Source organism: Hirundo rustica, chromosome 21 (assembly GCF_015227805.2).
Source record: "Hirundo rustica isolate bHirRus1 chromosome 21, bHirRus1.pri.v3, whole genome shotgun sequence".
NCBI lineage: Eukaryota > Metazoa > Chordata > Aves > Passeriformes > Hirundinidae > Hirundo > Hirundo rustica.
The window spans coordinates 964,219-979,898 of NC_053470.1; the positions used below are offsets into that span (position 1 = coordinate 964,219).

Below are 15,680 nucleotides of genomic sequence, written 5' to 3' on the forward strand. Positions count from 1 at the left end.
CTCCCCTGGCACAAGGTGAGGCTGCTTTTCCTCGGGAGCTGAGCCCGGGCTCCCCGCTCCAGGTCCTGTAAGGGAGCGAGTGGGGCCCCCCGATTCTGATCCCCATCCCGACCCTGATCCCGATCCCCATCCCGACCCTGATCCCGATCCCGATCCCCATCCCGATCCCCATCCCCATCCCGACCCTGATCCCGATCTCGATGCCGATCCCCATCCCGATCCCGATCTCGATCCCGATGCCGATCCCCATCCCCATCCCGATCCCCATCCCCATCCCAACCCCGATCCCGATCTCGATGCCGATCCCCATCCCGATCCCGATCCCCATTCCCATCCCAACCCCCATCCCCATCCCCATCCCGATCCCCATCCCCATCCCCATTCCCTTCCCAACCCCGATCCCGATCCCCATTCCCATCCCAACCCCGATCCCGATCCCCATCCCCATTCCCTTCCCAACCCCGATCCCCATCCCGATCCCCATTCCCATCCCGACCCCGATCCCCATCCCCATCCCCATCCCCATCCCCATCCCCATCCCGACCCCCATCCCCATCCCCATCCCCATCCCAATCCCCATCCCGACCCCGACCCCGACCCCGACCCCGACCCCGACCCCGACCCCGACCCCGACCCCGACCCCGACCCCGATCCCCCAGCTCCCCGTGCCCCTCACGGTTTCCAGCGCGGTGCCGCTGCCGCTGCCGGTGCCGGTGCCGGCCATGGCGGTTCCGGGCCCGCAGCTCCCGGCGGCCCCGCGGCCGGAAACGCGTCGGGGCCGGGCCGGGCCGGGCGGGGCCGCAGCGGGGCCGGCGGGGCCCGGGAGCGCCGGTGAGCCCGGGGGGCCCGGGGCGGAGCGGGGCCGGGCCGGGCCGGAGGTTCGGGTGTGGGGGATCCGGCCCGGCCCGGCCCCAGCCCCGCGCCCGGCAGGCGCTGCCTGAGGAGGGAGGAGGCCGCGCTCGGCACCGGGAGCGGGGACACAGCGGGGTGACCGGGGGCGACTGGGGTGTGATCGGTGTGTTATGGGGTGTGATTGAGGCGTTATGGGGTGTTATTGGTGTGGTTTGGGGTGTGATTGAGGCGTTATGGGGTGTGATTGGTGTGTTATGGGGTGTGATCGGTGTGTTATGGGGTGTGATTGAGGCATTATGGGGTGTTATTGGCGTGTTTTGGGGTGTGATTGAGGCGTTATGGGGTGTTATTGGTGTGTTACTGGGGGTGGGATTGGTGTGTTACTGGAGTGTGATCGGTGTGTTACTGATGGGTTATGGGGTGTGATTGAGGTGTTACTGGGATATTTATTGGTGTGTTATGGGGTGTTCCTGGGGTGTTATCGGTGTGTTATGGGGTTTGATTGGTGTGTTATGGGGTGTGATTGAGGTGTTACTGGGGTATTTATTGGTGTGTTATGGGTGTTCCTGGGGTGTTCCTGGTGTGTTATGGGGTGTTATTGGTGTGTGTTACTGGGGGTGGGATTGGTGTGTTTTGGGGTGTGATTGGTGTGTTACTGGGGTGTGATTGGTGTGTTACTGGAGTGTGATTCACGTGTTACTGGGGTATTTATTGGTGTGTTATGGGGTGTTCCTGGGGTGTGATTGGTGTGTAATGGGGTGGGATTGGTGTGTAATTGGGTGTGATTGAGGTGTTACTGGGGTATTTATCGGTGTGTTACTGGAGTGTGATTCACGTGTTACTGGCATGTTACTGGAGTGTTACTGATGTGTTACTGGGGTGTGATCGGTGTGTTATGGGGGTGTAATTGGTGTGTTACTGGGGTGTGATTGAGGTGTTACTGGACTGTGATCGGTGTGTTACTGATGTGTTACTGGGGTGTGATTGAGGTGTTACTGGACTGTGATCGGTGTGTTACTGATGTGTTACTGGGGTGTTATTAGTGTGTTACTGGCCTGTTCCTGGGGTGTTACCATCATGTTTTTGGGATGTCATTAGTGTGTTACTGGGGTATTAGTAGTGTGTTACTGGAGTGTTATTGCCGTGTTGTTGGGGTGTTTTTGTTGTGCTACTGGTGTTTTATTACCGTGTTACTGGGGTGTTGTTAGTGTGTTACTGGCCTGTTCCTGGGGTGTTACCGTCATGTTTTTGGGATGTTATTAGTGTCTTACTGGGGTGTTATTAGTGTGTTACTGGCCTCTAACACGGTTAGTCATGTATTACCAGCGTGTTACTGCTGTGCGTGGGAGTGGATGGTGCCACGGATGTAGCACTGCATGGCTTAATTAGTTAATTAGTTAGTCACAGGTGTGCTGGTGGGGGGGGTGTGGGGAGGCTGGAGGGGGTCAGGCTCTGCTCCCAGGGAGCAGTGACAGGATGTAGCTGTGCCAGGGAGGTTTGGGTGGATATTGGGAACATTCTGACTTGGGAAGGGCTGTCCAGCCCTGGCACAGCTGCCCATCCCTGGAGGGTTTAAAAGCCGTGTGGATGTGGGAACATGGATTAGTTACTGCTGGGGAGTGGTTGGACTCATGGTCTTGGAGGGTTTTTCCAAGCTAAACAATTCCCTGATTCCATGCTTACTCAATCACTGTCGTGTTGTGTGTCCTTACCCTCGCTCCAAACCCTGCAGTGCTGCTTCCAGGAAAGGTGATGGGGCTGGAGGACCACGTGGATTAATTTCCTTGGTGATTTGTTTCCGTAGTGATGCAGTGGGGTATCCTGAAGTAAACTCTGTGTGCAGAAGGGAAGCTGAACTTGGGATAAGCTGGAGCACAAATGTCACAATTCTCAGGCCTGAAATGAACAGGAGATCTGCAGGGCTTTGCGATGGAATATTCTGCAATGAAATAATGATTTTTCCAGCTGCCCAGCAGACGTTAAAGGGAAGCCTGGGCTGCTTTCTGCTGAGCTCACGCTGCTCTAATGGTCTCTTTTTTTGCAGCAGTTTGCAACTTGCTGGGTTGCAACACCTCCCCTTGTTCCGTGCTTCAACGGCAGCGTGGTGCCCTTTGCTTTCTGTAAGAGGATTTCTGATGTGCAGGCAGGGACCTTCTGCGGCTCACTGGCACTGAGCTGGGAATCTTCTGGGCCAGAAGGGTTGCTGGAAAACAGTAAATCATCCTTACAGGAATTTTAAACGTCATGCTGGAGGCTGAGCCTGTGTTTCTGGTGTTAAGAGGTTTTCCTGTGCCTTTTTCCCATACTTGTATTGGGAAGGAATTCCTCCCTGTGAGGGTGGGCAGGCCCTGGCACAGAGTGCCCAGAGAAGCTGTGGCTGCTCCTGGATCCCTGGAAGTGTCCAGGGCCGGGCTGGACAGGGTTTGGAACACCCTGGGATCGTGGAAGGTGACCCTGCCCGTGGCAGGGGTGGCACTGGGTGGGCTTTGGAGGTCCCTCCCCAGCCAAACCCTTCTGTGTTTCCAGGATCCTTCAGTTAAATCCCCAGAGGGACCTCAGACAGCAGCTCGTGCATCTTACAGTGTCTTTTCTGAAGGTTTGATCTTGGCTGTTTCCAGCTGCGTGACATTTGTAAGTTTAGCTAGAAAAAGCTCTGCAGAGGGGTTGATTTAAAGGGATTTCATTCCTGACTCCTGCAACTGCTGAGGAAGGACGTTCTGTAGCAGTTTAACAGATTTGTGTTACTAACAGGAGTAACACACGGCTGGTACGGCGCTGCTCAGGGAGGAAAATGCTCCTTGTTAATCTCTCTTGCTTCATTTAAGCCGTCCTGCTGTGAGCTGGGGCTGGTGTTACTGCGGAGCACGGCGCTCCTGTGTCCTGAGGACTGCGAGGCAGGAATCTGGGGAGTCAGGACTGGGAACTTGGGGAGCTGAGGACTGAATTTGGGGAGGTGAGAGCCATGAGCTCAGGGAACTGAGGGCTGTGGGATCCTACAGTGCCAGCGAGAGTCACCTCACTGCTGCTGCTCAAGTGTCACCTCAGGGATGTGAGTTCCACCAATATCCGATATTAAAAGAGCAGAGACTTGTAGGAATGGCCTAAACCACTTTACAGTCCTCAGTTTGGAGCTGCATTTGCTCTGCTCAGGGAACTGAGGTGTCTGTATGTGGGCTCTGTACCCTGAGTTTCAGCTGGTTGTGGCAGATGTGTTTTCTGGTACAGCTGCTTGTAGATATCACTTCGCTGGATTGGTTGGGATGAAATGTGGACGAGATATCTCTGAAGCTGGGTTTTAGAAGATGAGGTTTATTGTAAAGGATGTGAGGCCTTGCTTTGAGTTGCCAGACGCAACTCGTGGCAAGGCCTAGGGAGTGGGGGAAGGGAGAGGAAATTCCAAGAGGAAGATCCTAGGGGCAGAGTGCCAGGCAGAGAGAGAGGGGTAAGAGACCAACCCACTCTCGCAGCCTCCTTATCAGGGGACTTCAAGGTGGGCTGGAACAGGGCTTAGGCCAATGGGGTTACAGATACCTGATACTTCAGGGGAGGGTCACAGGTGTGGGATGAACCATACATTGGGGGTGAGACAGAATATTCCATTTGACCTCTGGGTCTGGCTGCAGGTGACCTTCAGCTGGCCATATAACTGTTTTCCCAGACATTCAGTAGCTAGGACATCGCAGACATCAAAATTTGCTTTCAATTCTATCTCACAGGTTTCACATTCTCAGAATCTAAGCAGTCATATTTATGGGGCTTTCTGGCTTCATCCTCCCCAACAGCTGCTCCTTTCTGTGGCTCCTGGCTGACAGCAGGAGCAGACAGTGCTTTCCTGGTGCTGGACACTTACCTGATTGCTCAAGAGGCTCAGGGGTGTTTGTGATTCCAGGCTGTGCCCTGGTGTTGCTCCATGGGCCTGGGGCAGCCCTGGGCTGGCCAAAGCCTCTGTGCCCAGTGGCTCTGGAGGGACAGGAGGGTGCAGTGAATTCTTAGTTAGCTCACACTATTATTGACAGGAGCATTTCGGCCTGAAAATGAGCCAAAGTGGAGATTACTCAGAGCTAAAACATAAAGGAATAAGCAATCCCTTGGAAGCTTCCTGCTGGAGCCAGCTCCTCCACCTGAAGAGCAGCCAAGGCTGTAACCAGACCCAAAACAAGTTTATGAGGATGGAAGAGAGCTAAACCTTGGATAAGTCACATTAGGTGCTGCTCACAGCAGGGGGAAGGGCAACCCCAACAGCCAGAGAAGCTGTGGCTGCCCCTGATCCCTGGAAGTGTGCAAGGCCAGGTTGGATGGGGTTTGGAGCAACCTGGGATAGTGGAAGGTGTCCCTGTCACGGGGATGGTCTTGAGGTCCCTTCCAACTCCAACCATTCCATGGTTCTGTTCCCCTCGGCAGTGCTCCCAGGTGGTTGTGTGGAGTCTGTCCTGTGAATAAATCCGTGGCTTTATCCTTTCCCCCTCCAAAGCTGGGCTCAGACCTGTGGGAGGTTTGGAGATGCCCTGACTGGTGCTGGCCAAGCCTGGATCTGTGGAGCTCAGCCTGCCCAGGTGAGCTGAGCCCTGCTGGGCTGGATCTCCCTTCACGGCCTCGTTAATCCAGAAGAGATCCCTAATTCTCACCAGGCAGTGCCAGGGGGATGGCAGGCCTGGATCCAGAAGCTCAGCCACCACTCCTGCTCTGTGGCTGTTCCCAGAGCGGTCTCCTGGGGGATTTGAGATACCTCTGTGGTCTTGCCAGATCTGTCGAGGCACAGAACAGAGCAGGTAATAAGTAGGGCCTGAGTGCAAAATGAAAAATGAGATTTTTGGGGTTTGCAGGGTCCAAAGTCGTCCTAAGTCCTTCCTAAGCAGAAAAGAGGCTTATGGATGTGCGGGATGAGCGGGGCAGCTGTCCCAGCTGGGCTCTGACATGTGCTCCGTGTGTTAGATCTGGCTCTGGCCCTAGATTAATGTGCTGATACTTGAGCTGATTACGAGTGTCCATTTCTGTGGCAGCAGGGATGTTTTTCCAGCTCTGGACACTTAGGGAATCCCACAGTGGTCTGGGTTGGAAGGTTGCTTAAAGCTCATCCAGTTCCAACCCCTGACACCTTCTGCTATCCCAGGTGCCTCCAAGCCTCATCCAGCCTGGCCTTGGACATTTCCAGGGATCCAGGGGCTGCCACAGCTTCTCCAGACAGCCTGAGCTTTGCCACCCTCACAGGGCACACAGGTGATAAAACCCCTTTTTTTTCTGGAGGGTTCTGTGTCGTTGTGAGCAGAACCTAAAAGGGGGAATGAGAGAACTTGGTGGTGGTGGTGTCCTGGCTGAGTGCTGGCCACGTCCCCGTGCCAGGGGACACTGTGCAGGTCCCTGTGCCACGCTGCAGGCGCCCATGCCCAGCTCCTGACGCCGCCCCCGTTCTGTCCCCGAGCAGGAGAGCAGCCATGGCCATCCTGTTTGCTGTCGTGGCGAGGGGCACCACCATCCTGGCCAAACACGCCTGGTGTGGAGGGAACTTCCTGGAGGTGACCGAGCAGATCCTGGCCAAAATCCCTTCCGAGAACAACAAACTGACCTACTCCCATGGCAAGTGAGTAACCCCTCTCCTTGGGTCTGGGGCCACTTGTGGGGATGCATGAGGACAGGAGAAAACTGGGTGCGTTTGGGGGTTTTGTCTGGGATTCTGCAATTTTTTCTCGTCCAAATTCCCATTTGATGGAACGTGCCGCCAGCTCAGTAGCTGCTTCTGTTCCCCAGACCTTAAGAGCATAACGGGATTTGAGTTCAGCTCTGGCAGCAGCACAAGGCAGTTGATACAAAATCAAGTTTTTCATTTTTATACAACTCCAAGGGAGCTGGAGGGTGCTCAGCTGTGGAATCTTTGGAGTTTGGCTTCTGGGAGTTTCCCCTGGATTTTCTGAGCCTTGAATGTGGCTTTAGGTAAAACTGTCACCCCTCTTGGGTTGCCTGTGGATCCTGGGGCTTTGAGACAAGCTGTGCTCACAGATCACGTGGAGTCACTCTGAGCTACCCCAAATCTAGTCTGCAGGACAGAGGGGTTTTTTTCCCAGGATTTTTCCATCTCGCTGAACCCTTGGTCAGTGTTGGTAGGACAGGGAGCAGATGCTTCATCATCTGGGACTTCCTGCACATGGGAAGTGGGTGAGTCAATGGGAACAAACTAAAGCAACTGTGGAAATCCCAAATTTAGAGGTGTTGGAGCCCATTCCAGCTCTTTTTTTTTGGAGCCCATTCCCTTTTTTTGGAATTGGCAGCACGGCTGGATCCTCCCCGCTGCCCAAGCTGTTGTGTCAGAGCTGTTCTGAGGATGCAGGAGATGAGAACTGGGCTGGGCTTCCCACATCCTCAGGAGCACAGCCAGTCCCTGGGGGAGATGTTTCCCAGGCAGTGCCTGCTGGAAGTCTGACACACCTTGGATGCTGCAGCTCTTCTCTCCTGCTGGAATTTTAAGGATAAATTTTAATGTTTTAAGTTACTCCTTCAAGTGAAAGGAAATAACTTTGCCTTGAGTGCTGTTGAACCTGCTGAAAAGTTGAGTTTGAGGAGCGCTGTGGTGCGTTTTTAGAGGTAACTGGGCAGAATGTGGGAGCTGTGAAGCTTGATGAGCACTGGGAGTTGTTCCTCCTGTCTGGAGCCTCCCAGGGATCCTCTGCCTTGCCAGGGTCCCAGCCTATAGGCTAAAAAACTCCCTGGATTCTGTCCAAGATAGTTTATCCTGTTCTGAAACGGGAAAAACTTGAGTTACTTTGAAATCCTTGAATTTGTTTATTGAGTTCTTTTTGTTTTTAAGAAGAACTTCTGTGTCTTTTGTATGGATCTCTAAGGAGAAGCAGCCTTCTGGCATCAGGAATTCTTGGGTTACTCTCTCTCTGCTGCTGGGATCCTTCTTGGATTCTCTGAGCAGTCTCCAGGGTGGTACCAGACAAGTTTCACCTCACTCCTTCCAGGAGAGTTGTGGATGTGCAAGGATTTTTGACCTTTTTTATGGGAAGAGATCTTTGGGGCAGAGACCTGTGTCCCCAGCCTCACCTCCCTGGACATTTACCTGGTACACGTTTATCTGTGCCAGCTCTGTAGAATAACTGGGATTTTCTCTTGCCAGCCCCCAAAGGCCCCACAGGCAGCAGTGGCTTCTGGAAGATGAAATTCTGGAAATGTGGCAGCTTCCAATAACGTTTTGTTTCTTCCTTTGAATTCCCTGCAGTTACCTGTTCCATTACATCTGCCAGGACAGGATCATTTACCTGTGCATCACAGATGATGTGAGTACTGGGGACACAGCTGCAGCCCAGGCAGGCCCTGGGAAATGTGGGGATTTTGGTTTCTGTATAGCTGTGTTTAGTGAGGGCTGCCCTGAGGTGCCTTTTCTCCCACTGGAGCTACTGTAACCTCTGTTACAGCCTCGAACTCAGCCTGGAGCTCAAATCGGAGTTGTGGGATGGTTTTGGGCTGGGAGTGACCTTCAAAATCATCCCATTCCAACCCCTGCCATGGGAGGGATCTCCCAGTCCTGTGGACTGTGAGTTTTGGGGTGAAATTCTTGGCTGTGCCCAGTTTCTGTCTCGGTGCAGTGGGCTGGTGGTGCAGAGACCATTCCAGTTGCCAGTGGAATTTGCCTGGTGCTCCTGAATTCTGGAAGTGCTGAAGGAAACCCTGTCCCTCAGTGCAGGAGTGGAGCTGGCACAGCCCTGGGGCTGCCAGTGTCACACCCAGCCAGGCCAGAGCTGGGAGCTGCAGGCCCCTCCAGCCCTGGCTGTTGCTTGCTGACATTCCCTGCTCTCTGTTCCCAGGACTTTGAGCGCTCCAGAGCCTTCACGTTCCTGAACGAGATCAAGAAGCGTTTCCAGACCACGTACGGCTCCCGAGCCCAGACTGCCCTGCCCTATGCCATGAACAGCGAGTTCTCCTCTGTGCTGGCTGCACAGCTGGTGAGGCCCCCACGGCAGGCCCGGCCAGCCCAGCTGCCCCCTGGAATCCTCCTCGGGTGGAGTTTTGGGGGGCGTTTGAGATGTCCTTTGGATTAAGGACAAGGTGTCCTGGGAATATGGTGGCTTTAGGGCTGTCCCTGTGGTGGCTAAAGAGGCTGCCTGGAACAGAGGCTAGAAGTGTTGAAGGAATAAAGTAGGGATTAATTCAAAAGGTCTTCAAAGGATGCACTTGGGCACTACAAGAGCCTGGCCGTGGCTCTGCTCAAGATGGACCAGGGGTCACGAGTTTTCACACTCTGGTAACTTTTGGTCCATTTACATATTGGGGTTAATTGTCCAATTACGGCTTCAGGTAATGAAGTCCCCATCCTCCCAGTCTCCTCTCCTCAAATCACTTGTTTGCACTTTTTGGGCCTGAAGCTGCAGCAGTGTCCTTGGTTCTGGGGTGGAAAAGGATTATTTTGTCTGACTGAACTGTGAGGAGAACTTGCTTACACTTTGTATGAAGTTCAGGGTCACACACTAAGGCAGTCCAGAATCTGGAAAATACAAAAGCTAAAACTTAAGGCATCAGCCACCCTGTGGTGGGGCTGTGCCTGTGGGGTGGGAGGCTCTCAGGGCTCTGCTGGGGCTGTTCCCCAGGGAGGCCTTGGCTCTTTTGCTGCTTATCCCATGGAAGGGGCAGCTTTGGGGGTGTCACAGCTGCAGGAGGAGGGGCCCTGGGTGGGGACAGCAAACCTCTCCCCAGGATAGCAATTCTGGAGCAGTCCCAGCTCTACCAGTTGTGTGCTGGCTGCAGGGTGAGGCCAGGGCTCTGAGGGAGGATTTGCACCTGCGCTGTTCCTGCCTGAAGCTTGCACTGGAGTTTGGGGCTGTGCAGGCGGTTTGGAGCAGGGAGAGTCATTCCAGCAGTTCATTCCAGGAGCTGCTCCTTGGCTTCCACAGCAGGGGGAGAGCAAGGAGTGCATAATAAATGGGATTAACTTCCTGTGTGTGAGGAAGGAGTTTTTCCTCTCCACCAGGCTTTGATATGTGGGGACTGAAACTACCCAAAGTGCTGGCTCATCGCTTTATATAAGCTGTTCAGGGCTGGAAAAAGCTGGAATGGCCGTATCAGAAAAGCCAGGCTGTCTTTGGAGCCATGGGGCTGACATTCCTCTAAGATCCCAGCCTTTCCATCTCCCTTAGCACAGGAGGAGCTGCCTGCCTGAGCTTTTCCACATTGCTGGGTTCATCTGAGGGGAGTTCAGTGCTGACAGAACCCTTCCCTTCCATCCCCTGATCCCGTGGGATGTGAGGGCTGACGTTCCCTGGGGTGCAGGAGCAGGGATGTTCTCCAGGAGGTTCCTGTGTGAGGCAGGGATCCAGTCCCAGCTCAAGTGCAGCGCTCAGATAATCCTGGAGAGGGAGGCTGTGCTTCCAGTAAAACCAGTGCCCAGTCTGAAACCTCCTGGGAATCTCCCCCTGAGGAGGAGGTGGAGGTGGAGGGGCTGCTGGATTTGGTGCTGTCGTCATGAGTTGTGACTGCCCACGTGGGGGTGGCAGTGTCAGACTCTGGCTCCCTGTGCTGTCGGAAATGGAACTCAGCCAGAAGAAAATCAGGATTTAAGCAGCCATGTGGGTGGTTGTGGAGCAGAGCTGTCGTGATGTGAACAGTGACTTAAAATCCACGCAGGGGGAGCAGAGCTCCGTTCCCTGATGCTGCCTGGGCCGTGGATTCTGCACTCAGGCTCCTTTAAGCTGGTGTTGGTTTGTGCTGCTCTCACCCACGCCGAGCTGTGCCGCCACCAAAGGATCCCGGGGATCCCCAAACTGGGGGGAACAGTCTGAGGGAATTCCCTGTCACTAGTGAGGGGAGTGGAGGGGGAGGGATGACAGGAATGGTGCTCAGGGTAGCACACCAGAGGGGCTGGCAGCAGCAAAGCTGTCAGTGAGGGCTCAGCTGTACCCAGGAGGTGACAGGGGGCATCCTCTGGGATGGCTCTGGGACATGGGCTGGCTCCTGGCTGCTCCATTCCTTTGGGGAGAGCCACTCAAACTGGCCACCTTCTACATCTGGTGTGACGTTCCCAAACTGTTGGCTTCTCGAGGCTTCTGTTTTCCCTGACTCCCGGTTTTTGAGGCTCCTGTTTTCCCTGCCTGTTCTCTGTTGCAGAAATACCACTCGGAGAGCAAGGGCCCGGACCAGGTGGCAGAGACACAAGCCCAGATCGATGAACTCAAAGGGATCATGGTCCGGAATATAGGTACTGCTTCCCTTGGGAAACGCTCACTGCAGCTGCTTTTATTTTGGTTTTGGGTGTTGCCAAGTCTGACCATTCAAAATAGAGGATGAGATCTGGACTTGTGCAGAATTCAGTCCCAAAATGCAGCCTGTGTGGTGTGATGCTGTTCCCTAAGTGCCTGGTTATCCCAGGAAGGCTTGAAGCTGCAGCCAGGCTTGGGTGTTGGGAGCAGCTTTTTGCCCTGGGATTTCACCTTCAGAGCCGGATTTTTATCTTTCTCCAGACCTTGTGGCACAAAGAGGAGAGAAGCTGGAGCTGCTGATTGATAAAACAGAGAATCTCGTGGATTCGGTGAGAATGGGGAAATCCTGGAAGTGGGGAAGTTGCGTTATTGCACCTGGGAGCAGGGAGGTGGGGACAGCACCTGGTGGGACACTTAAAGGGACACAGAAGAATGGAGACCTGCAGGGAATCCTTCCCCCTCCTTCAGGCTGTTTCCCAGCTGCATCCCAGTTTGGGAAAGATGCAGCTTCCCCCTGCTCCCTGTGCCACAGCCAGCCAAGGGTGACACATCCCTGTCCTCATCCCTTGTGCCCACGGTGGGGAAAACCCTCTCGTTTCATTATCTGCAGTGATAAGGGAGATAAAATCACAATTTATGCTTCCCTGGCAGCCTGGGCTGAAGGCAGCTGGATGCAAATAAACTGGAAAATGTGCATCTGTGGAGTCGTTCTGATACCAGCAGGGAAAGTGTGGCTGATTTAAAATTTAAAAAAAAAGCTGAGTTGTTGCATCTAAATGATGTTTAAAGACTCTGGAGATTCTTGGAGTGTTTCTGAGGAAGTGAAGACTAAAAAAACCTCCAAATTAATGTAATTATAAAGCGCAGTTATCTAGCAAAGTGCTGTGCACTCCGGAAGCTTTTTGTTTTTCCTTTGGGAATCCTTGGCCCTGGCTCAGCATCCTCCTCTGCAGCATCCTGGCTTGGTGCCCAGCTCCTGTGGCACCCATTCCTCAGGCTGGGAGAGTGCCAGGAGCTCCTGTGTGGGGATCCAAACATCTCTGAAGCCCTCCTGATTTGGAGGGGCAGCAGAGATGCCTGGAGCTGATCCAGCAGGGAACAGTGCTGGAGCTCCCAGGTGTTCAAACCTTCCCCCATCCTCAGGTGGTGGCAGGGCTGAAAGATCCGGTAAAGCTTTAGGGAGAGGGACTGGAATTCCTCCAGCAGCTGGGCTGAGCTCATGGAGGGAGGGAGTGCTGGCTTTTGGAAAGCTCAGGGAAAGGAAGGGATGGAATATCCTTCAGTGGGAATGTCCCACAGCCCAGGAGGGAGCGTCTCTGGAGATCCAGGACTGGCATTCCCCACCTTGGGAGTGCAGCTCCCAGGGGTGTGGTTCCTGCCTGCTGCAGCCTCATGGAGGGTAGTTTGTAGGAAAAGCTGGCACTACCTGGTGGAATGAGCTGCTGGGATGGCTGCTTCCAGGACCAGGTGCATCCTGCCTGAGCTCTGTGGGGAATGGCTGCACTGACCCAGTCTGGAGGTGTTTGGGGTCATTTGGTGCCCAAACCCTATTCTGAATGCATGGAATTGCAGGAGAGGACATTTGGGATGGGACAACCACAAGCTTTCCGTAACAGGTTACCCAGAGCAGCTGTGGCTGCCCCTGGATCCCTGGCAGTGCCCAAGGCCAGGTTGGACACTGGGGCTTGGAGCAGCCTGGGACAGTGGGAGGTGTCCCTGCCATGGCAGGGGTGGCACTGGATGAGCTTTAGGTCCCTTCCAACCCAATCCATCCTGGGGTTTTCCTTGTTTTCTCTTGCAGTCAGTCACTTTCAAAACCACCAGCAGGAACCTTGCCCGAGCCATGTGTATGAAGAACCTCAAGCTCACCATCGTCATCATCATCGTGTCTATCGTAAGTGTGGAGCCTGGAGCTGCTGTGCCAGGCTGAAACCCTGGGAACAGCAGCCCCCCGTGGCTGTCCTGGCATCTGTGTGTGCCCAGCTGTGCCGAGGAGGGCAGAACAGGGCAGGGAGTCTCCTGATGGGCTTGTGTGAGGAGAGGGTCTGGAAGGGCCTGGGAGTGGCTCAAAAGAGGAGGCTCAGGGGGGACCTGGCTCTGCAGGCACCTGCAGGGAGGTTGTGATGAGGTGGGGATTGGCCTCTTCTCCCAGGCAGGTGGGGAAATGGGCTCGGGTTGCATCAGGAGGGGTTCAGATTGGATTGGGAAAACTTCCTTTCCTGACAGAGAGAGGAAGCCCAGGGCAGTGCTGGGGTCACCATGGAGGTGTTCAGGAAACGAGTGGCACTTTGTGACATGGTTTAGTGCGTGTGGGGGGATTTGTTGGACTCGATGATCACGGGGGCCTTTTCCAACCTTTGTGACCCTCTGAGAGGAGAGCACTGTGTCCAGCAGCTGCCCCTGCTGGGCCCAGGAGCAGCTGAGGTGTCCTGCTTGAGCTGAGGTGGCTTTTCAGCCCTCAGTCTTGGTGGGATCTTGTTCTGTGACTCTGAAGTGGCTTTTCTTGGTGACAGTTCCCCTCCAGCTGCAAGGGCTGTGGACGGAACAACTGCAGGGTCAGGGTGGGAAGTGCTTTGTCACCTCCCTGGGGACAGTTCTCAGCTGCAGGGCTGTGGAGGGACAGGAGGGTGTTAGGTTCTTCAAGGTTTTGACCATCTGGGGTTTCCAGGTGTGTGCTGTGGCAGTCAGTGGATGCTGGGAATCCCTAATTCTTGTGGCATTCCCGTGTTCCCTCCCCAGGTGATCCTGTACATCATCCTGTCGGCCGTGTGCGGCGGGCTGGCCTGGCCCAGCTGTGTGCAGAAGTAACTGGAGCTGGAGCTGCTCACCAGGAGATGAGGCAGAGTGTGAAGAAGGAACCTCCAGAGTGACTCCCGCCTGTCACCAGTGCCACCTTCCATCTCCCATCCCTCCAGGACTTCAGACGTTTTGCCTTAGCACCCAGACAAACCCAGCCGGTCGCTGCTCCCGCAGCTGTCACCTCGAGAGGGGACTGGGTGAATTACTTGAAAGGATTTTTGTGTTCCTTTTGCTGTCCCAATGCCACCCCTCCAGAGGGTTCTGTGCATGCTGGCCCCGTGTCTGTGTGGCTGCCCCTGGGTGGGGACAGGAGTGGCTGCAGCTGTCCCACCTGGGATGGAGCTGTCCCACAGAGGAGGTTCGGGGTGGGCTGAGCCAAACGGGGACAGGCGGATTTGGGTTCCCAGAGCACCTCTCCTGCACATCTGGCCACATCTGGTGGCTCCCAGATGTGCTGCACCACGGGGAGGTCACGGTGTCACCGTGGCAGGAACAAACGGGCTCTGTGCACTCTCAGGTGGAGGTGCTGCTGCTGGGGACATCTCCCTGTTCCTGCAGTGACCCTGCAGGCAGGAGGAGGGTGTGGGGTCACCTCAGCGCGTGCAAGGGCTGCCTCCTCATCCTCACTTCTTCCTCATCTCCCCCTGGGCTGGTGGCTGAACGGACGCAGCAAAGGGGACAGTTGCACACGGTTCAGGATCTGCTTTCTCACAGATGATTTCTCCTGCTCTTCTTTGGAGGGTGGACTGCAATGACTCTAACTCTGGCACTGGCTATGGTGGATTTGGGGCCAATCTGGCTTGCTAAAGTGTCAGGGAGCTGCTGCTTGTGCTTCTCCTGGAAGGTGTGCACTGGAACTGGAGGACAGAGAAGGGTTGGAGTTGGTGGCTGGTGACTTTCTCCAAGGTCTGAGGGAGAAAGGCTCTGCCAGAGGATGAACATTCTCCTCTGGGAGGATTTCAAACCAAACCCAAGGCTGGTAACCAAATGCAGGCTCAGGGGCGCTGTTTCTGTGCTAGCTGCACATCTCCATCCCAAGCCAGGTCTGGTTGAGGAGCTGGAGCTGCTGAGGCTGGGCAAGAGCTGGGGGCACTTCATTCCTGGAGCTGATGGGCTTCTTTCCCAGGGAAACACCCTTCGGGGGGAAGGAACCTGCTTTTGGCCCAGGGAAGTTGAAGGGGAGGCTTCCTTTGGTGCCTGAGCCAGAGAACGAAGTTGGTGCCGTGAGGTCCTGGTGACACTGGCGGGGTGGGGACGTGGCTCTGCTGCTCCTTCCCGTGTGGCACTGACCAGGGAGCTTCCCAGCAGGGCCCAGAGTTCTAGAAACAGTCGCTCCTTTGGATTTATCTTGTGCTGGGCTGAAGTTTGACCAAGGGTGATTGGATCTTGATATCCGCAAAGTGCCAGTGGCCACTGGGACCTGTTTCTCTTTCTGTTCTGAAGCTTGGAGCCCCCTCCCAGCACCTCCTGCTCCTGCAGCCCCAGGTCCAGCTGTGCATGTTTTAGGGATCGTGCTGTTACCATGTTCATTTGGATGATTTCTTGTCTTATGTACAAATAATTTTTAAAGATCTTTCCTTTCCTTCTCAAGGATGCACTGAGGCATTAGTGTAAAAAAAAAAAAAAAATTATCTTGATTTCAATTAAATTCCTGTACAGAAAGCAGTGTTCCGTAGTTTTGTGGAAAACGCACCTTGGGAATGCTCTGTGCTGATGCAGGGGGAGGTTTTGGAGATGGGCTCATGCTTTGGGATGAGGGAGTTGCATTTCCTCTTGGACTTGGAGAAACTGTTGGAGTTGCTGATTGTTATCTCAGTTTGAGGCAAAGCTGCATTTTAATGGTGT

General features: G+C 54.6%; 1 protein-coding gene across 4 annotated transcripts; it reads left to right on the forward strand.

Annotated features, from left to right (window-relative positions):
* The first annotated feature begins 784 nt into the window (after positions 1-784).
* On the forward strand, positions 785-15,497 carry VAMP7 (vesicle associated membrane protein 7). Of its 4 annotated transcripts, none has more exons than XM_058423202.1 (9): positions 816-831; positions 5,963-6,069; positions 6,275-6,430; positions 8,066-8,123; positions 8,652-8,789; positions 10,945-11,035; positions 11,298-11,365; positions 12,838-12,930; positions 13,776-15,497. In XM_058423202.1, exons 3-9 carry the CDS (start codon positions 6,285-6,287, stop codon positions 13,842-13,844), a joined length of 663 nt encoding a protein of 220 aa, XP_058279185.1. In that variant the 5' UTR covers positions 816-831; positions 5,963-6,069; positions 6,275-6,284; the 3' UTR covers positions 13,845-15,497. The 4 variants fall into 4 exon arrangements, with proteins under 4 accessions (XP_039939724.1, XP_058279185.1, XP_039939726.1 ...); XM_040083791.2 differs by lacking the exon at positions 816-831 and adding an exon at positions 5,159-5,405; XM_040083790.1 differs by lacking the exon at positions 5,963-6,069 and having other exon boundaries at positions 785-831.
* The last annotated feature ends 183 nt before the right edge of the window (positions 15,498-15,680 follow it).